The sequence below is a fragment of the Ciconia boyciana genome, chromosome 3, assembly GCF_034638445.1.
Source record: "Ciconia boyciana chromosome 3, ASM3463844v1, whole genome shotgun sequence".
NCBI lineage: Eukaryota > Metazoa > Chordata > Aves > Ciconiiformes > Ciconiidae > Ciconia > Ciconia boyciana.
This window is the reverse complement of record NC_132936.1, coordinates 127,963,131-127,987,029: the sequence shown is the minus strand read 5'-3', so window position 1 is coordinate 127,987,029 and position 23,899 is coordinate 127,963,131. Positions and strand designations below refer to the sequence as shown.

General features: G+C 44.3%; 1 protein-coding gene across 15 annotated transcripts in view; it reads left to right on the top strand.

Moving 5' to 3' along the window:
* KIZ (kizuna centrosomal protein) overlaps positions 1–23,899 on the top strand; it is a 52,019-nt gene that overhangs the window by 6,914 nt on the left and 21,206 nt on the right. For 14 of the 15 annotated variants that reach the window (XR_012041783.1, XR_012041784.1, XR_012041777.1 and 11 more), the window contains 7 exons: positions 396–552; positions 5,883–5,975; positions 10,403–10,778; positions 13,404–13,650; positions 17,970–18,104; positions 19,272–19,436; positions 20,762–20,912. Coding sequence is in view for 7 of the 15 variants with exons in the window: in XM_072857650.1 (XP_072713751.1) it covers positions 396–552; positions 5,883–5,975; positions 10,403–10,778; positions 13,404–13,650; positions 17,970–18,104; positions 19,272–19,436; positions 20,762–20,912 (1,324 nt within the window). In the remaining 8 variants the exon portion in view is untranslated. Of the gene's footprint in view, positions 1–395; positions 577–5,882; positions 5,976–10,402; positions 10,779–13,403; positions 13,651–17,969; positions 18,105–19,271; positions 19,437–20,761; positions 20,913–23,899 lie in introns of those variants that run through there. The other variant, XM_072857651.1, reaches the window with a different exon arrangement.

The following is a 23,899-nucleotide window of genomic DNA, read 5'->3' as shown; positions in this document are numbered from 1 at the left end:
CTTAATGTTACCATTTGTATGACTTTCAGAGCACGTTCTTCTAAATACAATTTTCATTTTGATTTAATGTGATATAAGTGACTAAAACATAATCCATTTAAAAGAAATTTACAAGAGTTTTTTAATATACTTACCCTTTTGAACGCCAGAACCCCTGGTTACATAGTTACAGGGTTAAATCTGAAGTTACATAGGAGACGTCCTGTCAGTTGTATAATGTAGCTTTAGAGTTGTGCAGAAGGATGCGTCTACTCCTTTTTGGGCGGCCGGGGGGGCAACTCCTACGTAAGTGTTAGTATGTACGTGTCTGAAGAAAAGTGATTGTAATAGATGTCTTTTATTTTCATACTCAAAATATTTTCATATATAAAGTACAGTTTCTTTTCCCCCTGTAGAATGAAACTAAAATACATGAAGCTGAAAAAATACTTGAAAGAAATAGATGAACGACAAAAAGGAGCTCTTCTGCGAAACCAGACCTTTTTAAAGGAATTCGACCAGTTTGAAGCTCATATGAAAACTTCAAGTTCAGAGATGATTCAGAAGATGGAAGTAACTTTCTATAAGACTTAATACGTTAGTGTTTACTAAATTGGTTTTGTCTGAGTATTATGCACATCAGGACTTCAGATGTTAGTGAAACCTCATCATGTGTTTTGGAGTGCTTGAAGTGGTAATGTTTGGGAATTTGAAATGAACGCAAACTTTGCTAATATATGATGTAATAGACCCTACTGTACCTGCAGAGGTAGTCAGCAACACTTCACAGAACTCGACACTTAGTCTACGGTAAAGTGCCCTGTGCTTCTGAGTCTCTTGGAAGCGAGGGAGAACTGAGATCAAAAAAATGTGGAATTGGATCATGTGTTTGGGGTGTTAATGATAAGATAATAAACCAGCAGTATCTAGGTTAGGACAAAAAAAAAACCTTGAGTTGTAATATTTTCATAAAGACTTTGTTATAAAAGTGTGTATCAGTAAGGCTTTTATTACTTAAAAATACCCAAATACCTTTCATGGAAGTCATTTCAGGACATATTTTTAATTTTGCTGCTAGCCATAGTCAGTCTTGCCCATGCTTATTGCTCTGTCTTCGTCAGCAGAGGAAGTGTAAGAGTAAATAACTTCTGTTACAACAAATGATTGTTTGAACTCTCTGGACTAAAGCTGAGCTAAAATGAGGTCCCACTTAGTTCTGTTACTAAACAGCCAACTAGCAATACTTGAGCAGTGGTAAGAGAAAAAACTACTTCCTCCAGCATCCTGTTGCACCCCTCCAGTCTTTGCTTTTGGTAACATTTTTGCATGTACTCGGGGAGATTTGATTCATGTGCCTTCAGAGTTGGAAATGTGGAACTTTCCTTCTGGGCTGGTAAAGCCAGGCCCAAGGAGTGTTTCATCACCTTGTATACTTGGATTGTGCATCCTAACTGACATGGTAGGAGTGTGGTAGTACCAAATGACTACTTTGAAAGAGCCAATACCCAATAGAACATACTCCTTGCTGTCTTTTGTAGCACCTTTGTTATCAAAGACAACTGCAAATGTGCTGCTTTTCCTATGTCCGCTCACAGCCTTGGCTGCTGTCAGCTCAAAGGTCTACGTTTGCAAAAGGGCTTTTATTACTGACTTCGCTGAACGTCGTCAGTTTGACAACGCATGCTGGGATGAATTATCCTTATGAAAGAGGCTGTTGAACTAATACATGCCTGTTCTGTTTTTAAATTACTAATTTCTTTAAAATTACCGCAACAGGTAGAAAACATGCATGGTCATTACTTTTTAAAAGAAAGAATAAAAGCTCTCATGAGGACAAATGAAAGTGACCTTTCAACAGCGACGTTAGCCGCCCTCTGCTCTTCGTTCTGCCTGGTTCAGTTGGTTTGGTCTGTAATTCTCATTGCGGAAACAGTTGTCAAAAGTCAGCTTGACTCTGCAGTTTCTTTTTGGAGAAAAGTGTTTCTCTTCTGGCAAGCCCCTACTCCCCATGATGACTAGAACTGATAATGACATGGGGAGTTCTGCACCTCCAGTATGTAGTCAATCTACCTTAATATCTTAAAATAGTATGGGAGGAAAAAAAGTTGTCGAAGTAAAAAAGGCATTTATAGTCATTTCATTTCTGTTGAGATAAAAAGGTCAGTTACCACTAGGCCTTAATTGCTATGATTTTTTTTTTCATGCTGAAGTAAAATTTGATGATTCTCTTAATTTTCCAGTCTTTTAGACCCTCATTTGCAGATGTGAACAGGCTTTTTGCTTTTCCTGTTTAGCCCTATTGGGGTAAATGGCTTCAGTCTTTTCCTTATGGTTATGTGACAGTAATGCTACGTGTAGGTTGAATAGTTACATTAGTGTTGCTTTTTTTGTAATTAGTGCAGAAATAAGATGCAACTCTTCTATACTAGTGAAAAGATTTCTACAAGTCTTGTCTTAATGTTTGGAACAAACTTCATGAGGATCCATATTTAAGGTTGTATAATAGATAGGATTTTTTTATCATAACTCATGACCGAAGTACTTTCAATTTAATAGGCTACTATAAGAAACCGCCAAGCTTTGAGGATTTTTGAATCATATTATTAATATGTTATCTTCCTATTCCCTGAAGAACAACTTGGCATGTTGCAAAGTGATATAGACTGGTAATGATCTCAGATTTAAAAAAATAAAATCGTGACATGCTCATGCCACTAACATATGGAGTCACATTTTTGAGAAGGTAAAAACTGGGAGGGAAATGCGTTGATATCCGCTTTCTGAGAGCGGTAGCATTCTTCAGAAATATTTGGTGTAGGGGCTGTTCTGTCCCTCTGCCACTCCCCTTTTTAACTTGCTGGAAGAAAGGGGGGAGGAAACAAATTAGTTGAGGCGTTTTAAGTCCCTATGATGTGGTCCTGGCACCACACTTACTGTGTGTGCCTGTCTAGAACTCGGTTGTGATTGGTTTTTTATTTCTCTGAAATGCAGTTTGAGTTAAAACAGGAACAGCATTCTGGGAGTGTAGTGTTTTCCTTCCTTGCTCTTCTGTTCAGGGACACACACGGCTTGATCTGAGACAGTAAAACTTGGACTGTCATCCTCTTAAAAGGAGGTGCCTAAAAAGCCTGGGTCCAGAAGATGTGAGAGTGCAGCAGCACCCTTGGGTGTCAGTGGTACAGGACTGAAAGGAAAGTGTGGGGTGGCTGAGGTGCTCAGATGCAGCGAGTATGTGAAGAGAAATACATAAGCGCTTCTGAAAAAAGCTAAGAGGAGGAAAGAATCAGACTGCAGCATAAAAACAGGGAGCGGAAGGGGGGAAAGTATAAAATGATGTAGAAGTTGGAAAACAAACGAGCAAACCTTACTTGAAAAGTTTCAAAAAATATTTTATCTTAATATGCTCTGGAAGCTGCACTAGGAAGCGTTATTAGAGCTTAGCCTGAAGAAGGGATGTAGAAGCAGCCATGTACTTGATTTTATATTTTTTTTCTACTGTCTGGTTTGGCTTTCACTAGCTGCATCACCATAAAGGGCAAGAAACCCTTTGTATGCAGTTCTTAGGTTAGAAAAGTTCCTTTCTTTCTGTAGATAAATGTATGACCTGAAGTGTGAGCCTTTGTCCTTTTAACTGTGGATGTTAACACAGTGTCTAGTCCCTTTTGAAACCTCATAAGCTTTTTGTCAAATCAGTATAATGTGACAAGCCCTATACAGTAACTTTGTACTGTAGCTGAAAAAAAACAACCAAAAAAACCCCCACCCCCAAAGTTTATTGTTTTTGAATTAGTTGTCTTTGATTTCACTGAAAATCTGCTTGCTTTTTTTTAAGAACAACAAGAACTAGTGGCCCCAAACAACTCTCCCCATGCGAGCTGTAGCTTGCAATGTGTTAACCCTGCCTTCCGTTGTCCACATTAACGTAAATAGCCACAGTCTCTGCTTTCTCTGCTCGTGTGGAAGGCTTACGCGTGGTATTTGAGATGGGGCGGTGAGAGCCACCCGTGTTGGTTAACGCTCCCGCTGAAAGGCCAGCTGCTCCGCATGTACGCGTCCTATTTGGAAATGTGCTGTGCTTGCCTTCGGCGTACGGAGCAGGCGATCGGGGGGCTGTTAGCTGCTCTCCCTGCCTTTGGGGGCAAGGAAGCTCTCGGGAAAAGGTGTCGCTAGCCCTTACGGTGGCAATTGATTTCCACTCTGGTAAACCAATGGGCTAGCTAACATCCCATGGTTGCACACCCACGTCGATAGATTCCTCGCACAGCTATAGCCCAGCTAGTGCCTGGTAATTCTTTTAAGCCTGTTGGGTCTGGTGACATTCACAGAGCATCTTTTCCTTGTTTCAGCTTAGTAACGTATAGTTTAGAGACTGTCCCTGGCGGGCTGTGTGTTATTCCCCCCCCTTTTCATTTTTTGTTTTTTTATTAAAGCAGAGCGGGACCAGGGGGTATGTTGTGATGCTAGGTTCCCCCAGGTTTTAAGGATTTTTTTTTTCTGAGCAACCCTAATGCACACCAGTTTGACTAGTGGTAGGTTGTCGTAACATACTGGTGTGAGTCACAGCTGTGCCACGCGTTGATCTGCATGCAGCGTTTTTGTTCATTGCTTCCATTTTGATGTTTCTATGCCATCCATTTTATTTTTGCCAGGTTAGACTTATTTTTCTGAGCTGTTGAACAAAGCACAGATTACATATCCTCTACGTTACGGTTATGAAAAGCCCCCTTGTTGTTGATTGCATAAGAATTATGGAACATGCAATCATTTAATCTATCATGGAAGTACACAGAAAGAAATTATTACTACTATCCTTTTTTTTTTTCATAGAGAGAGAATGCCCTTTAGGAGTGCTTTATCATAACTATGTGCAGAGTTTATTATATGGCTGTAGCTGACAAAAGTTCTTTTGTTTCTGAAAGATTCACTTTTTTTCCTGTGTTTGTGTGTCTGCAATTTGTTCAGTAATTTTTGGGAGTATGAGTAAATTCACTTAAGCTTTCGGGAAAATCCAGGAGTTATATTTGAGTTTATTCTGAGCATCTTTAATTCTCACGTGGTTAGCTTTTGTTTCTTAAAATTTCATGTTTACAATTTTATGAACAGCTTCTATTACCTGGGAAATAGCAGCCTTGCTGAATGCACCACTGGAGTGAAGTGCAGAGCTGGTTAAGTTAATTGTTTTAAAGATTTATTTTCATGCATATTACCTGATGCAGAATAGGTATTGAAGTGCTTTCATTCAGGGCCGATGTAACTTGTTATTGGGGTTTACAATTACTAACAAACAGGATTAATTATAGGTGCTGCATGTGCTTGGCTTTTAAGCGGTAGTCCTACTATGAATGCATTACATTTGGTCAATTAAACAATGTAGTGGAGGTGAAGATGGTTTATGCAGTTGTTTGTTAGTAACACTACAGCAAGTTGCCTTTCAGGCTGGGTTGCTCTTTATAACATCTGCCATATATTTTTCCGTATAGTTGCTCAATGAGTTGTAAGATGATGTATGTAAAACAAAAACAAATTCTAAAGCTCGTTTCATCCCAAAGCAGCAGAGTCATTGTCCGGATGCAGCAGAAATAATTTGGCATTACAAATACTAGTTGGGATGAAATAAATTTGAGTCAACAAGTTATTAGTATTTCGTAGGATTCTAAATTATGCGAATGAATAAATGTGTATTAAAAGCCTGCAGAAGATTGTGTACAGGCCACGTCACTTGTTCAGGGGAGCAGAAAAATGAGGAGAAAATGGGATATCTGGCTTTTTAAATATAGTCCAAGTAAAAAAAAGCTGCTAGGACATTACATTTAAAAGTGCACAATTTGCAAAGTAATAGTTGCTGATTTGTGGTGGGGTTTTTTTGGCCTTCAATTTTATGTAACAGATTTGTTCACATTTAGGCATGGTATGGAAGAGAAATTAAAAGTGTGTTATCGCTTCAAGAGGGTAACTTGTCAGCAGAAGGTGACAAGGAAGAAGAACACAACGAGCAGGTAATGCGAAAGAAGCGGGGGGGAAATATTTTATTACATTGATGTGCTTTCCTCTGAGCTGCTGCGTGAAGAGGCAGGCATTGCTAAGCAGTCTTTGCGTGGGGATTTTTGTTGTGGCATTTGTAGTGTGAAATGTTGTTTAGTGCAGTGCCTGAGTGAAGTAGAATAACCTGGGTAAAAAGTGCAATTATTTCAACCAAAGAACGAGAATTAAAATGGGGGAGAACTCTAACTGCTTATATTCATCTTCATGTTGGTTTTTATAATTCCTATGCCAGATAGTATGAAAATGGTCTTGACCGAGGAGGAAATATTCTTAATGAATGATAATTTTAAAAATGCAGCAGTCGATTCATACGGTGTATTTATAATTTTGTGCATTTTGACCTTTTCTCAGAAGAAGCAAAAAGAGATTGTATATCTAAGTAACAGACAAAAAGACTGACAAGGAATACTTAAATACATTCTGCTATATATCTGCAGTAATGCAGGCTTCTAATCCCTCCTCCTATCTCCATATAAATGATACAGTTCAAGACCATAGCTGTTTTCTTCACTAAAAGCAGTAAAGCTCTTTTAGATGAAATGTCTAAAAACATCTTGTAATAACTTGGAGCATGCTGGCAAGAGTAGTCACTTGTGACTATGTGTGAAACCCCCTCAGCTAGTCGATATTGTAATAAGCAAAAATGGTAGCATCACTCCATTATTCAGAAAAGCCAACAGCATGCTTGTCCCTTAGGCTACAGCATTCATTAAGAAAAGCTTACTGGGCTGAAAGCTGGAAACAGATGATAACGGGATATGATTTTCATATTTAATGCATTCCTTGGAAGAGTATGTGTGCTGCAGATTGATAGAAGAATCAACTGCTACTTTACTAAAAGACTTTCTAGTTTGCCCTATAGCTACCGATGGAATCATTCAGCCAAGAAATTAACTTTTTCTCCTTTTACCTGCTTTATATATCTGCTAAGCAGGCTGCCTGGCTGCCAGTAAATGTTATTATGCAGTTAAATGTTTGGTATTTAAGACTCTTATCAGAAAAGAAACAGAGGCCACGCTATTTTGTTTTTATAGTAGGAGGAAGGTTTTCAGTTTTCTTTCTTCAGTGCATTAGCAGTCGTTAATCTGAGTTTATAGGAAGTTTTCCCCATAGATTAAAAAGTTAAAAACCTTGAATTCAGAGCATTCTTTAAACTGTAATATACAAAGCAATGAACCTGAGCAACCTTGACCTATATAAGCAGGCCTCCAGCAGTTTGCGAATTACAGTTTTAATTCAGACGCACGTGAAAAGGTGAGTTTATTTTTGAATGCTAGATTCTTCAATTAAAAGCAGGCGGTGTCGGAGACGTGATTTCTAACTTATGGAAAAGTTTATATAAATACTAGAACATCAAAGGCTCACGGTGTGACTTAGATTTTTAAAAACTGTTAGCAGGTTTTGGACAGCACAAGAACTTGGTCTGTTCCCAAATATGCACTTTATGTTGAATTCCAGTTAACAGCTCGATTGTGGACTCTCACCTCCCTCCTTAATACAAAGGTAGCTTCAACTAAATTGTGCGTTCTTTTGCCTTGTCTATGTGCTGTCTCAAATCTTACTCTGTAACTCTATTTTTTTTCGGACGATTGTGCCCATTTCCCACCACCTTCACCTCACTTAAAATCCGCCTATTCTTATGTCCAAAATACGAGAGTTTGTTCTCGGTGATGTGGCACGGAGTCAGTCATAGCGAGCACGTGCAGTTAGCGGGTGGTATATCCAGGATGCAAATCATCACAGCTTGCAACTGGATTTATTTACCAGCACTGGTATCGTAGTGGTTTCCTCCAGGCTAGTCAGGATGCCAGTGATGGTGTGATAACCTCATCAGTGATGCATCTTGGAGACCAAGAAGGACAATCACAGAGGCAAGCTTCTAGACATGCTTAGTGTACCAATGCCCCTAAACCACCAGCGTGAATATCTGGTACTTCTGAGGCGTGGGGTATGCACCCTTTTGGACTCTCAATTTTTATGGGAGTCCTTAAGCTCAGAAATCACGTACTCAAATAGCGTTTGTCTAGAAAACTATGATTCTCCATGGAAAGGACTTGAGCACCAGTCCTTTGAAGCCCAGTGTAACAGCAATCCAGTGTTACAAGTTGGAGGAGAGGTCCCGTACAGAAGAGGTCCTTCTCAGCTGGCAGAGCTATATAACCTGCGCTTCTGAAACCTTTGTGCAATGAAGTCTGGCTTCTTCAACTTCGAAGCACTTTCCTGAAGTCTTTTGAGGATCTTGGACTTGTGCGTCTTGGCACCACCGTGTCCGTGGGACGCAGGGCATGGGGCACCTCCCAGGACACCTGTGGGTGGCAGAGCATCTGTCCCTGAGAACAGGGGTGTCACCGGGTGAGAGTAACACCTGGAAGAGACAAGCCTCTGGCTCCACCTCATCTCCCCAGCTTTCACGTGGTCGTCTACTGCTGGGGCAGGCTGGGCCCTTTTGTAAGTCCTAATGGAAGGCATTTTTTTCTTATCTTTGTTCTCTTCAAAACACTTTAATTATAATAAAAAAAAGATTGTATTTGTTACTGGAGGAAGAAGTGGGGAGCCTACACTCCACAACCAAAAAGAGGATTCTAAGTGTGCTTTATGCAGAGACTTCATTTAACTCCCAGCTGGAGTGACATGAAGTTCAGTCATTTTGTTGACTGTGTTAGGTACGTCGTCTACACGTTTTTACTGGTTTGTTTTTGGTGGTAAAAACCAGTACCTAGACCAACATTACCCATCATACTTTTGCACTGAGAATGCAAAGGTGGTGAAGAGATTATTTTTTTTCGGCAATCAAAGAGGAGCTTGTTGGAGATGTGCGTCTGCTATGACTCTGCCAAGCACTTGTACCTGTTTGAATTGCATTTGTTTTGGAACACTACATCCAGGAGCTGCTAAATCCATAAAGCACTTAGCACTTGCTAGATGCATTTTAAAGCAGCAAATCCAAGACCCGAAAAGTAATTAGGAGGAACCCGAGAGCAGTGGTGATGGAATAAGCTGTGAACTTAATCTGAGTAGCAAACCTTTACTCCTTCTTAAAATAACTTCATGCCTTTTTGTTCTGCTTCTTGTTACGTGGAATTTGAGCTTTTTTAATGAAACTTGGTCACAGACTAGACAAGATGCCTTTGTTTCCTTTAAGCTGGGCTTGGCAGCTGACTTTGTATGGTGGGAAGAGGTCAGGCAATGAAAGAGAGGAGAGAGGTGTGGAGGTGACTGTAAATTGTCCTGCTGTGATTTGGGACTGAAAAGTAAGCCCTGCTTAGTATGAACAATGGTATTACGATAGCTAATTTTGGCTTTGCATAAACTGGCGGTGACCTTTTAGTAGTAGTGGTGGCAGTAGCCACTCCTCCTAAATTGTTCTGATTGAGTAGGCTTACAAAGAAAAAAAGGCAAGTATTAAAACACTGGGATTTAGAAGCAGAGTGGTTATACTGTTGGAGCTCTTTTTATGCAAGTTCAACAGTTCTTGGGGGAAAGTGCCATTTAAAATGTTTCTGCTCGGTGCCCAAAGTTGCCTCGTGGAAAATGTGATTTCATGTATGTGGTGTTAGCTGAGTAGTCATTCGTCCTCTTTGGTGTGGTTTAACAGAGAGGAAAGAGCAGAAGGGAGACAATGAATACAGTGATTTTTGCCTCATTCTTATTTGCTTTGTTGACATGCTGTGAGCAAAGCTGGATATATAGACGAGTAAGCGATGGCAGATGTACGTTTCGAACTCTCTGGGGACCCTTCCTCATCCCGTTGCCTTCCAGAGAAGACCGTGAGAAGAGCGGCGGGAGGAGGATGCTCAGAGCAGCTGCTGCGGGTGGCTCCAGAAAGGCCAGCCGTGCCACGGACACTGCAGCGGGGTCCTAATGATCACGCCTTGGCTTCAGGATGCTGCGGTACCTAAACCACAGGCTACCGGCGGCTGCGCAAAGTCATGCGCAAGTGGAGCACAAGGGTTCCACTCGAGTCAGTAACTTCAAGGTGTTTTCAGTGACTTTGGTGGGTAGATCTAAATGTTGTGCTTTGGTCTTAAAAGCCTTTGCAGGAATCTAGTCTTAGAAGTTTGCCTGTTTGTGAAAACCAGTTACTGTTTAGATTAGTTTGAGTCCTTCATGTATTTCAGTCCCTTTTAGTCAGGTTGGGGGTGCAGTGCGCTTTTGCCACCGGTTTTGGCTCACGGAGCTTCAGTTGAGGTCCAGGCCCTTGTTTTCACACTAGGATGCAAGAAATGCGCGCCAAGTGTTTGTGTGATAATAATACCATACAAAATACTTGAATTCTGTGACACTTTTCTCTCCAGAAACCAAGATGCGATCCTCTAGAAGCTCCATTTGCAACACGCTGCCTGTTTGTTTCCTTAAGCCATCTCCCACCTGTATTTTTCAGATGCCGCGGGTTGGAAGACAGGCAGGAATGAGCACCGGGGCAGCTGTGCCAAGAGGACTGTATCATCCAGCAACAGTCTTTATGGGCCGCCACACATCAGCCATCTCAGCTGCCAGAGGTTTGGGCATGCGGCAGAAACCCCCCCAGCCCACAGAGAGCCGCTCGGCACCCGACCTGCCTTCGTGCTCTCCATCACTAAAAGGACTTGGTCCAGAGAGCAGAAGCGCTGATTTAGAGAGTGATGCATCAGTGGAGGGAGCAGTGAGGTGTGGGGACCTGGCAGCCAGTGAGGAAGGCTCCGAGCAGCTCATCTCCTCAGCATCTGATCCTGAACCAGCCACTCCCGAGGAGGAACAGCCGCGGGGAAGCGTCCCAGGTACAGCAGGGCACGTGCCGGTCTGCCCGGCCTGGGGCACGCTCGTCCCAACCAGAGTGATGCCCGCAGCTGCTGGTTTCCCCATGCATGTTGCACTCTGGTTGAAGCATGGCAGCACCCTTTTCTTTTCTTTTTTTTTTTCCCTTCCCTTTTGACTCTGTTTCCTCCCAGGCTGCTCATCTGGACAGGCAAGGGCTTGCTGGGGGCTGAGCCTGTTCAGGTTCACTATTAGGAAGTGAAGATTTCTTCACTGCTGTGCTCATGGTTGTCTTGAAGTAGTCTGAGCCTCATTTTAAGAGGTTTAATGTGAACCTACTTCACTGGCAGTTTGTCACTTCTGTTTCGGGTTGATTTCCTTCTCCCTCAGATGCTTGTGCACGATAGTTCATCCATTTCTGAAAATGGGATTTGGCAATGTAGGCTGAGGATCGGTACGTCCCCGTATGTGGCTGGATTAACTCCTACGTGGTGGTGGTTCTCTGCCTTGTTCCCAGCTTTCCTGAGAAAGGCAGTGCAGACCTCCCAGCCGAGATGCTCTTGCTCTGGGACAGGATGCACTTCCCTCGAAGGCTGCATCCCAACTTCCCAGCCTTTTATTTTTTCTTTTCCTTTTTTCTCCCCCATCTCGGCAAAATGTGTTCTCTCCTGTTTTACTGGCTTGGTTGGTTACTTTGAAGTAAGCTAATGGATGCGTTTTTGAAGTTGCAGTGACAAAGATTTGTCGCTAAGTAACAGTTTATTCCTTTTTTAAGACCTTGCAGAAATACTCTCCCCTGCCTTGCCAGTTAACGTAGCAATTTTCAACTTAAGCTAGTTTTCCAAGCCCCATAACAGTTGCTAAAATGGAGCAATTTATAACGGAAACTGGTGGCAACCCTAATGATGCAGGAACTCCTGTAATGATCGTGGTTTTTATTTATAGAGGAAAGCTGGCATCCCCATCAGATGATCTTCTGTGCTACTTCTTGGGGTTTTTCTGGCATCCTCGTTCTTGAATTTTTTTTCCATTCCTTTTTCTTTCTCTAAGGAGTTTATTTGCCTCTCATTTTCTTTCATCTGATGCATTTGCTGCTTTTCTGTTTTAATGAAAGCCTGTCCTTACTGGCACTGGAAGGAGACCAGTCCAGCCTGGCTTACGTTAGCCCCGGGCTCTGCCTGTGGCTCTGCAGAGCGCCGGTCCCTCCCCGCCGGGAAGGCTGAGGTGGCCAGCATCGTGTCTGGGAAAGAAATACCCATTTAATTTCTGGAATGCGGTATCTCTGCCTTCAGAGAAACTGTACCGTTGGGTTCAAAATCAAAATCAGCTTTTTGTCAAATGGCACGGTAATCGCCTCAGACTGCCCAGAGGGCTTTTTTTGTCTGTCTGCTGCCAAACGCATGTTGCGAAGTGAACAGGCTCGTGCGGTCCAGGTTTGAATGTGTGGAGGGGACCGGCTTGTTCCGGCTCTCCTAAGCTTGACCTTCCACGCTGCAAATGATGGCAGCTGATGAAGACACTTGGCTGTGCCATACCTGGAGCGAGCATGTGCGGGGCTTGGCGTGGTGCTGCCTGCTCTGCTGCCTGCTCTGCTGCCTGCTCTGCTGCCTGCTCTGCTGCCTGCTCTGCGCAGAGCGGCGCTCGCCAGCCTCTCGTGCTGCTCCCTGGCCGCTGCTCGCCAGCGGCAGCACAAGATGTAGGGAAGGAACAAATCCTGTTTCCCCCAGGTTAATGAAGCAAGAAAAGGGCCTCTTTCTCCCCACCCCCCAAACTGGAGGAAAAAAACCTCTGTTCCTCTCCATCCTCATTTCCCAGCAAGTGTAGTAGTGACACTTCTGTTGCACATACTTGCTTTACAAATTTGGAAACAAGGCTAAGAGAGCCCATCCTGGCACCAGCTACTGTTTGGCATAAACCTTAAGTGATTCAGTTGCAGTGAAACTCCGTGACCAAGACAAGCAGAAATGCTGGTGCTGTAGCATTAGCAGGTGCATGAATGCTGGTTAATATAAACCCATGGTGAATTGTATGGAAAACTGGGAATTTCTGTAGCAATACTAATTCGTTACAGCACTAGCTGGTCCATTAACTTTTGGCATTCTATAAAAAGATAAGTAGCATGTATCTGTCGTCTTAGAAGCATGATCCAGCCCCATACTTTCCTCTTTTAGAGAAGGCAATTAAGGCGCAGAGTTTAAAAGCCTCCGAGCATGTATTTCTTCTGCAAGGTTTAAAAAATACGTACGATAGTAGCCTCTTCAGGTGCACTTTTTCCCCTAAGAAAAGCTCTTTCCAGCTTTTCTGTTTCATTGTTCCTCCAGAGGCAATTTAGTGAAGTAGCTGGTCTTCGTGCCGGTGGTGGTTTTTGAGGAGTGCCGAGCTTGTCTCCCACTCGCTGGGAGCTGCAAACCCAAAGGGCGAGAGCGTGGAGTCTGGAGCCTCCCCGGACTCCCCCTTGCGAGAGGAGCGCAGAAGGACAGGGGGCCGTGGGCAGGGAAACCCAGAACGAAGGGAGAGCAGAGGGATGTTAAGTGAAAGAGGTGAACAAACAGCACAGGTAATCTTAGTTTGATTCCCTATGCTACGATGTACTCCTTGGTCCTGCTAATGTTTGGGAATAATTTTTTATTATTACGGCTTTTTTACAGGACCAAAGCCTCGCCTGAGTAACTGGTGGACTTGCAGGGAGGCGAGCTGGGAGAGCAGCGTTGAGCTCCCGGTCCCCGTGAGCGCCGAGGAGGTGATGCTGAGCGGTCCCGGTGTGCCGCGAGGAACGGCCTCAGCGGGCAGCTGGGAGCGGGGCAGGGATGCCCACGCTGCGGGGGGCTCCCCGCTGCAACCTCCAAACCCTCCCGCGGCACAGGCAGAGCCCTCGGTCAGCTCCGCACCGGATGGGTATGTCCTCGTGTATTTTCTCTCTGTGGGTGCTCATTTGTTAGCTGTTTTCACAGCTTGGCCGATGCGTGGCACTAAGCTCGCATACAGGTGGGCAAACTTCTTGCCTATTTATTTAGTATCTCACTACCTCTGTGCTAGTGGTTAAATGGTTTCAGGTAACTCGTTCAGGTCAGACTTGGACAAGTTAAGTACGTTTGTTGTTAAAATGCAATAGATGTTCTTTAAATGTACACAAATCTTATTTCAACAGCATATTTTGTGTGGATTAAAATTTCCAGCTGGTTAAATTTCTAGAGCATTTCATTTGGAAATAGCAGAGAGAACAAGAGAAAGGATGAGGAAAGTGTGACAGATGCACAGCTTTTCCTCTGCTACTGTGTGAAAGCGGTGGGGTTTTATTGCCAACAACTGCAATAGCAGAATATCAGCTGTAACATCAATCACAGCTGGATTTTTGGCCTGGCAAGGCCCTTGTAAGACAGGAGGCGCATCCCCATCCTGGCGGGGCAATACCCACTATGAGATGGTCCATGGGACTTGCCCAGGCTGCACGGGAGGGCTGGCTTTGCTCCCTCGCTGCGTTCGAACAGCCCCATGCCAACCACCATCATCCCTTCCTGGGTCCCCATCTTGTCGTGCGGCGTTGCTGCGGGAGCAGCCCTCCCGCTTTTATCTTCTGTCTCTTAGTTCTTCTGAAAGTCCATTTGCCCCAGTTCCCTCCGCAGTGCTTCATGTCCGTGTCCCCCTTCACCCCGGCCATCCTACCACTGCTTGACCCTATAATTTTGTGACCTACGACTGCTGCCTTTCTCCCGCCCGCTCCCCTTAGCAGTGCGCTTCTGTTTCCTCGTCCTCTGTATCCTCAACACCCTTCTCCCTCCTCACCAGCGTTTTCCTTCCCCCAGTCACAACAGAAATACCGAAGAAAGCCTTTTCTGCAGGTGCATGCTGTACTCCAGCGGGCGCTGCTCCCCTTGGGTCTCCCTGCCTTGTGTGGGCACTATTCGGGTGCAGAATGCTCCCAGCTGGAGCCGGTAACGAGATACTAGAATCGGGCTGGTTAGCTGGTGGCTGTGTGTTGGGGAGAGACCATGTATGAAAGAAACCAGCGTTTTTACCCCTGGAGAATGAGGAGTACTCTTTTGCTGGTTGGGTTTTTTTTCCTTTTTGGTTGTTTGCAGCTTTTTAATCTGCTTAATGCATCTATTCTTCCTACATTCACGGTCATGTCGTCTTAGGTACTGATTTCAATATTAGTTTGTATTTTAATGGATGACAGTTGAGCAGAAACTAGTGGCCATCAATATAGACTTCTGTAACTTTATCATTTCACATTTGCATCAGACTGTTGCTTGCTATGGAAACATCATCTAATTTACATCTAAATAGCTTTTACCCAGTTTTTCTTTTGTATAACACCTGTTAATCATAGCACTTTGTAGGGAAGTTGCATAGAGTGCCTGCCTCTGCTAGAGAAGTCATAGCTGAGCAATGGTAATTTAACCTTTTGTTCTCTCCCTGCTGCTGCTAGTGATGCCTCGCTGTTCATAAACTGATGAAAGTATTGTGCAATGCTCTTGGAGCCCAGCTAAATTATACGAAAGGTTTCACTGCTCGCATTATCTCCGGAGCACGACTGAAACCAGAACATGGAGGTTTCCTCTTGCATTATGCCAAGCTGAATACCTCCGTTTCTCAAGGCCATGGAAGTGGGGTCGCTACTGTTAGCTGTTTCTGCAGAAAAGATACAAATTTTAATTTGTTTTACCTGAAAATTAAAAAACAGACAAAACTTCACAAATGGCAGGCATGGAAGGTCTCGTGGAGGGATAAGCAGCCTTTTCCATTGTTGTGCTCATAACCAGGTGGACTTTCCAACTCCATCTTTCCAATGCACGTGAAATGCAGTGTGCACACTCGAGTCTTGCAAAATAATTCATGAGCTGAAAATCTGAGGGAAAAGTTTCCAAGTAATTAGCACATTAATTTCAATTATAAATTACACAAACTATGGGCATGCAACTTTTTTTGGTCTGAATATATCATGCCACAGATTCACAGAATTAATATCACAGGTCTTGCGATGTCCCTTCAGGCCATGTGTTTTTCTCTTATGAAATACCTATGCTGGCTGAAGCAGTATGCAGAAATTTTGTAAAGCTATTTATATTTGTTGTTCTAAATTAAAATATCTGTAGCTTGGACTTTCCCAGGGCAGCGGTGTCGCTGCCGTGGCATCCAAATGAAGTACCCTTCCTCGCCTGTTGTCTTTGGGCTGTTCTTACACTTTTGGTGTCTTATTTGAAATGAGTACGAGTGATGGAGGGGAAAGGAGCTCTCGTGTGCAGGGATCATAGCTCGCTCAAAAGGCAAAACAAAATCCTTGTTGCATGTCAAGAAGTCACAAGTTTATATTTTCAGAGAAAATGATGCCTTTCCTACCTTACTGCAGAAGTACCATTGTCTTTTTTTTTTTAAGTTTTGGGTTTTTTCCCCGCAGTAAGTGTTTGCAGGTCATATTTTACCTCTGGGTGAGTTCAGCCTAATTTCAAACTGCCTTTTCCAGCTAGAGGAATGGTTATCATGATAACATTATCAGTTTATTAACCAAAGAAAAGTGATGTTGCTGTGAAAGGTTATTTAGTATAAGCCTTGCGCCTTGGTCGCAGTTCACAGTGGGGTGCTGCGATTCTGCTACCTTATTTTCTAAAATCATCACTTTCAATAACTCAAGTCCATGTTTCGGAGCACTGCTGGGTGGGTGCATCGATCAGAGGCTGTACGCACACCCCTTCAGACCCGTCCCGCCAGCTCAGACCTGTGCGAGAGCCTGACCCGTGTGTCTTCCGTTCAGGTCTGCAGCCCAGGAGCCCACTGGTGAGCGGGGGCTTGCCCGGCTGGTTCCAGTGGCACCGTAAAGGCACCCGACTTCCCCTCCTGCCAGGTGAAGCCACCCGATAGCTCTGGCCCTTGGCTGCTTGTTGCTGGTCTGAGCTGCTGAACCGGAGGTGAAAGGCTCTGTATCCTCTTACCATTCCTTACAGCACCCGGCCTTTTCTTTAAGGGCTTAAACCCGGGGAGCAGGAGGGGGGAGAGGGTCTCGGAGAATTAGCGCAGAGAAAGATGATGACTATTTTAAGGCCTGTGCTGAGGGGGTGGAAAAAGGCAGAGCTTATGCCTGTGCTGCTTCAGCTGCATTGAAGAGGACTTAGCACAGATGGATTGTGCATTACAAAATGTAACACATAATTCAAGCTGTCAGCTTAATCAGACTGTTTCCAGGAAGCAACCTGTAAAAGAGAAGGACCTCTTGTTTGCTGACCTCTGATCCGTAGCCTGCTGCAGATTGTCATACATTTTGTTTTTCTTTATGTTGGTGTCCCTTCCTTCCCCTTCCCTTTTTATTATTGTATCCCTCTCGAGTGGCACCCTGGAAGGACCACCCAGCGGGAGGAAAACAATGGGAAACGAGCCGGCCGCTAAAATACAGGGTTTGTAAGACTGGGGGAAAAGAAAAAGCACTGTTTAACTGCATATGTGATCTCCCTGGTATTGTTTTGCTTATTAAATGTCTAGGGAACTCGACTAAATGCACAGCAGCTCCCACTTAATTGTTCACTGTTGCCCAACAGTCCAATGGAAAACATAACTTCCAGTATAGCTTAACGTGATTGCAAAAAGGATGCAAGCTTTCATGCACAGAGCTTTTCACTTGAGGGTGCGTCAACCGAGGTTAACCCTACAGATATGTCAGCTTCTACACACGGTGCAAAAAAAACCCAAAACAACCAACTTTATTTTGCCTGCGGGGCTCTGCGGGCGCAGGCCCAGCTGGGGCATTGCTGGTGGAGACCTGGCCTGGAAAGTCCCCAACAAAGCAGGCAGCCGGCCTGGACCTGAATAGCCATTTACACCTCTGTTCAAGGATTAGCCTGCTGTATTGTTTCAATGTTTAAGTCCTAATTTGCATCATTATAGAGGTGCAGCTTCATCAAAACCCCTCTGAGGTCCCAGTTATGTCCCGGTACCTGTAGGTGGTCACCAGATTTATTCCGATTGTGGAGGTGAAGGAATTAAACTACTCAGGGCAGGGTAATTTCAATGTGGCATCTCAGGCCTTGGCTGATTTTGGGATGGTTTGTTTGCTCGTGTGCTTTTTTCTTTCTACAGAGCTCAAGCAATGTGGTTTTTGCTGTTGTTTGCTTTGAAAAGCTAAAATGAGGGTGTTTGCTTTTCCAACTGGTGCGATGGGAATGTGTTTAAAATACCTGTCGCAACCCAGGTCCCTTCAAGCCCTGTTTGCTGTCCGTCCACAGGCACCGCGGGATGCTGGCGGGACTCTCCCCTGCGCTGCAGTTGATAGAAGACGTGGTGGTGAGGACGAGCCCCCGGCACCGGGCGCTGTACCGGGGCGAGCACGTGGGGACGATGGGGACGGCGGAGCTGCTCAGGTCAGTGCCACTTCCCTGCGAGCTGCCTCTCCTCTCCACTGCCCTCGCAGAGCAGGCAGGAACCAGGGAGGAGGGCAGCGCTGCCTACGCCCTAACCCCATCCCCTTTATTCTTGTTTGCTTGCTGCCACACATCCAGTGTAATGCTTGTAATAATTTTGTTGTTGATTGCTTACACGCTTCTAATTGAATTCAGGTGAGCAATGGCGAGAGGCTGTTACCGAGCAGCTTTGCAGGAGCCTGTTGAGATCTGAGCCAGGGGTCCTCGCTCTGCGGTGACAAATGGCTGGTGCAAAGAGCGAGCGGGCTCCTGCAAACAAATGTTGCTAGTTGCTAAGAGGCCTCCCTCCCCTTCCACTGTTTTAATGTCATCGGAGAGCTGAAATATGGCACTTAGAAGCGCATACGCAAATTACTCCAACAAATACTCTTTCCTAAACGTAGCACTTTTTGCAGCCTTGCTCCACAGATCCCTTAGGTGAAGTAAATACTTATTTCCAAGAATGAGAGCATCCCCTTAGCTAGTAATGCGAATATGATTTACTGAGGTAGACAACAATAACCAGAAAAATAATTTCTTCTTCGAGGTAAAAGAGCAAAGAGAATCACCAAAACCCACATGTTAACAAAACCGGGGTCAGAGAGCCCTCGCTGTCCCTCCGCAGCATGGGCTCTTTAATTACAAGGACTGGGAATGGCTTCGTAATTTTATTTAAAATTATATGTCAGCCTCCATAAACTAGGATTCTCGTAAGGACTTGATGGTTAGAGGATTTCTAGGGAATTGGGAGGAAGGGCTGCCAAACCGACCTGGCCCCTCCAGCCTACTATTGGAGATGGGTTCCTGTGGCATAACCGCTTTGGCCATGGCACGGCCCGGGCTGCCTGGCCAAGGAGCGGTTTCACCGAGTGGATGCGTGCAGGTTCCTCTCTCCCTGTCAAAAAGCAAAGGTGTGAGATTAAACCTGGCATTTTCTAAGCACTGGGTTTGACCTCCCTGTCCTGTTCTGCATCTTTTGCAGAGAGCATCACGGATGTGTGTCCCTCTGGGCTGTCCCACTGGTTATCCCATTAGCCAGGAGAAGGGTTACAGATTCTGCCTCCAAACCAATGCTGGCTGTCCAGCCTTTAAATAAACATTACATGTAATACCTGCTTTATTTTGTAGCTTTTGTAATCGGGCCGGCAGTCTGAAAGAAGACGACCTTGAAGCATGCGAAGCAGTCGTCCTTCATCAGCTTCGGGCTTTATTACAGAGCGTGCTGAATGGAGGCCTCCTACCTGAGAAAACACTCGATGCTAAAGGTAGAGCGGAGGATGAAAAGCAGACCAGGTATCGCAGACACAAAACTTGTGTGTGGGTGTGATTACCATTCTTTTCTTTTCCTCCCCAATCTGCTCTGCCTCTCTGGTGCAGAGAAAGCAGACCCGGGGCCAGACCTCCGATCGCACTGGAAAATAAAGATATCTGAGTGCTGATCTTTACGCATCTTGGCAGCAGCCATGTGACTCGAAATGAGAACATTAAGCAAATTCATTTATTTCCCTTTTCATTCACTGATGGTGAATCTTACTCTGCCGGGCAGCACTCGGGCCAGTCCCACCATCTTGCCTAGTCCACGGCATCTCCCGCCCCACGCTGCTCTGGCAGGGAAGGAAACATATTAACTTCAGAGACCTCTTAGCCAGTAATTTCTGTGATCTTCAATGCAAGTCTCAGGCACGTAAGGATGGGGAATGTAATTTTGAGAAGCAAATTATTTTTCTGTGAAGCAGAAGATGCATATAGCCTTTAAAAAACAATAAACCACCGTTATTCAAAATGGTTTTTTTCTTTCCTGTGTGTATGCCACAAGGACAAGCGAGAATTGATTTTTTTTTTTTTTTTAGGTCTCTAATGCAGTAATGAAAACAATTTCCATTCTTTCTTACTTAGCTTCTGTCTAGACCTTCCTCCCTGTTACAGGCTCAGCAATACTCAAGTGTTAGCAGGATCGGGGCACTTGTGAGTGCTGAAGAATGGTCTATTTAACTATACCTGGTTCTCCTTTCGAGGCTGATATGCCTGTGAGCACTAATACGTTGTTGTATTTCCTGAATGGTTTCTTAGGGACAAACACTTGTGGAGTTAATTGGAATTCACTCCTCTGCTTGTGAAACTTCATTGGAGCAACTGGAAAAACAAACATCTTTGGCAAACAAGACTGCAGTATTTATATTTTCTGTGCTAAAAGAAAAGGCACTTTTGCTCAAAAATAATAAAAAGAATTCTGAAAAAAAAGACAAGCCCAGGGAAGTGGGTGCCCAGCAGAGTGCCTGATGGAGTAAGTGAGGTCTGCCCAAGGCTGAGACTAGGGGCTGCAGAAAAGGTTTAACGTCTCCTGGTCCTGAGTCTCAGGACGGACCCAGGGGACAGACGTGGTGATGATGATGATCGCCCCTGCCTGTCCTCCCCACGTTTGCAGAAGCCATGAGTGACTTACTACATTTTCCACTTTGGACATTTTTAAAAGAAAAAGTGGGGATTAAGGACAAAATGTGTGATGGCTTTTCCCACTGCACATTGACCTGCTTGTCCAGATAAATGAGTAGCATGGCACCTGTGTGAGTCTTGTGTACGTGGGGGACCCGCTAACTGTGCTTGGCTTTGTTTCTCAGGCCAGACCAGCAGCGGGACGTGGACGTGCTGTGGACTTGCTTGAGCAACCATGCCTTGTTCTTGAAAACGCACCAGGTTCAGCTCACGGAAGAGGTGGCGGAGATGTTTGAAAGCCTGCTGGTTTCCAGCAAGAAGGCGCAGGATGGCCAGGTTGGCACTTGCATCTAATAATATCTAAATCAATGACACCTAGAGACTCATTCGCACTGTTAAGGTGAGACGGGCCCTGTGCTGCTAATGTGATCTGGTGTGTGGGCTTTAAGGGGAACCGCAAGCAGCCTGTGTTCATTAATCAGCCTGGGAGATGGCTAGGAGGTGGGTAAGGAGAGAATATGAGTTCTTCAGCTGTCTCGGGGCAAACACCTACAGCACTTCATCCCACGAAGAAAAGAGTCTCTTTAAGGCCTCCAGGAGGGTGTCTGTTTTCCACCCTTCAAACCAGTTATCTATGTAAACAAGCTCACACATTTGCTGTGGTGTGAATTTATCACAAGGCTTATATCACCTGTCTTTCTCTGTGGCTTAGTAGCTTTTTATCATGAACGATGTATTTTTTTTTTTTTAAAACAGAGTTATGTTTGGTACACTGAATACGCAGAGCACTTTACAAATAGTAGCATGCTCATTTTTTTTAAACGTTAATGCAAAAGGTTATAAACTAACTCTTTAAAAAAAAAAAAAAAAGTTGGCACTCAGTAGACCGGCAAGTGCTCCAAGCTCTGCTGCAAGCCCAGAGCAGCCAGCCGCGCGGGGAGGGCAGGGCTCCGATCCCCGCTGCCTCCAGCTGCAGCCGTGCCAGGAGAGCTGGGGCTCTGGCCCTGGGGTGACGTCCCAGCTGCTGCTGCGCCGCCCCTGCGGTGGGGACCGGGAGGCCTGCCAGGCAGCCCGCCGGTAACGAGTTGGCCCCGTGCTCTGCTCCGACAAATACTTGCAAAAAATATTTTTCCTCTAATTTTTAATGAGAAATTAAAAAGCAGTTTGAACTGCTTTGCTATATTCTAGCTTTAATAGCATTTGAAACAAATAATGAAGATGTAATATTTTAGTCAGTTGTACACTTTCAATAATAGCCAGCGTAACTTCTTTTTCTGAATGTGGATAAGTAATTTGTATTCTGTCCTTAAAACGCTCAGGCAAGTAGAAGAGATGAGCAAGGAATGTATCATAGCGCTGGTGACAGATAAAACAAATACCATACATAAATTTATAATTGCGTGTAAAAACTTTTACAAAGTCAAAGCTCCATAACACAAGCTTTATGGGTGAATATATGCAGTAATAATCTGTTTATTGCTACGTGTTACTGTGGCCCACACATATGCATTTAACATTTATATTGCCTATTAAGTGGATCCAGTCAATTAAATGTGATGCCGGGATGCATCCCCTACTTTGAAACACTTTATTTCCAAGCGGGTTGCATGGAACAGGATCGATATAAATTACACAACGTGCATGTACAGGAACAGTTGCTTTACCATGAAGATGTATATAATGTAGTAGTGAACTCATAAGCAATTTGCACCGAAGGATCTCAAATATTTACGACTCCAAAGTTTGAATTTTTGGCCCATGTTGATGACTTCTTTCTCTGAGGGCCTAAAGATCTGTCAAGAACCCCACTGGGCGCTGGTACTGTACAGCCAGGCAGCAGGGTGGAGGTGCAGGAGGGAGCTTTGAGCTCCCGACCATACAGATAGACTGTCAAGTCTGCCAGCTCCATCCCCATCGGCACTTGTGGTCCGCAGAGGTTTGGTGATGACCAGCAGCAGCTCCACCTTCTCCTCCAGTGCCTTCAGCATCTCACTCATTCCAGTGGTCCACAGAGTGAGTCTGTCCACCTGCCTGTCTTCTCCTCGTCTCTTACCACTAAATTATGTCTGCCTTCTCTTACATCTTACTATCAGCTTTTCTCTTCTCTCATGGATCGCTGCCATTAGCCCTGTTAAGAAAACTGGCTATAGTTCCTGTGGACGAGGGACAGCTGTAGGGAGCTGGCGTGGTAGGAATGCCTTTTCTGGGCAGTGGGATAGTCTCTTGGCTGTGGAACCTAGTGCCCTTTTCAGCCAAGTTATGCTCCTGTAAGAATAAGACCCGCATGGCTCATGCAGCATGTTAGATGCCTTCATGCCCTGATGGAGATGTCGGCCACCCCAGAGTCACCTTGGTCCTTGTGACTCTGAGCACTGAGCCTTGGTTCTCCGGGTGGGAATCTTCCTTCTGCCTGGATTAATCATGGTGTTAGAGTTTACATTGATTGCTTGCATTTGGTGGCGGTGGTTCATGCCTATTTGGATGTTAAATGATACTGCAAATAGGTAAATGACGTACTTCTGGTGTGAGAAATCCACACTGAGAAACTGCTACACGGGAATGAATTTCCTTCAGTAGTACAGATTTCCCAATCCTGCCTGTAATTTAAGGTGGTGTTTACATTAAGAAAATGACACTTAAAATCCCCGTTTTTTTGGATGAAGTAGCAGCTTGCTCACATTGGTTTTGTACAGAGACTTCCCATATGTAAGTTTAATAGAAAGAAAAAAATTTGGCGAGCTATTTGCTTAAGACTGAAAAGTTGCTGTTCTGGGCTCCTGAACAAATATGGATTAATGAGGAGGGGGCGGATGCAGGAGAATACAATATTCTCTGGAGTCCAAAATGTTTTGGCTTGAAGCAGTTCCATAGTCTCAGATCAGTACATATAAAATAAGTTACAAAACCTGGAGTTCTCTCTGAGATGTTGGTCCTCATTGCTGAAAGCTTATTGCTTTATTAAACAACTGTTTTATTAAACAATTGGATAATTAGACTAGAAAATCTACTAGATTTTAAGGACTCGGGTTTATTTTGTAACACAAAATATGGACTTAAAAGGAACACCCTACAAGTAAAGAGCTAGGAAAGATGACAAAAGCCTTTGCTGCTCTTTGTGAAATAATAAACACCAGGAAGGATGATTTCTCCTGCTCTCAGAAAGAGCTTTATAAAGCCACGCACAGTACTTTTAACGCAGGTCGATGCTAACCCAAGAAGTGCTTGCTTTGTTTTAAGCCTGCTTTTGACTCAGCCGTATTTACAGTACGTTCAGCTCCCTGTAAAGGTACTGGCTTCCAACTTAGTTTTTTGTGTCAAAACTA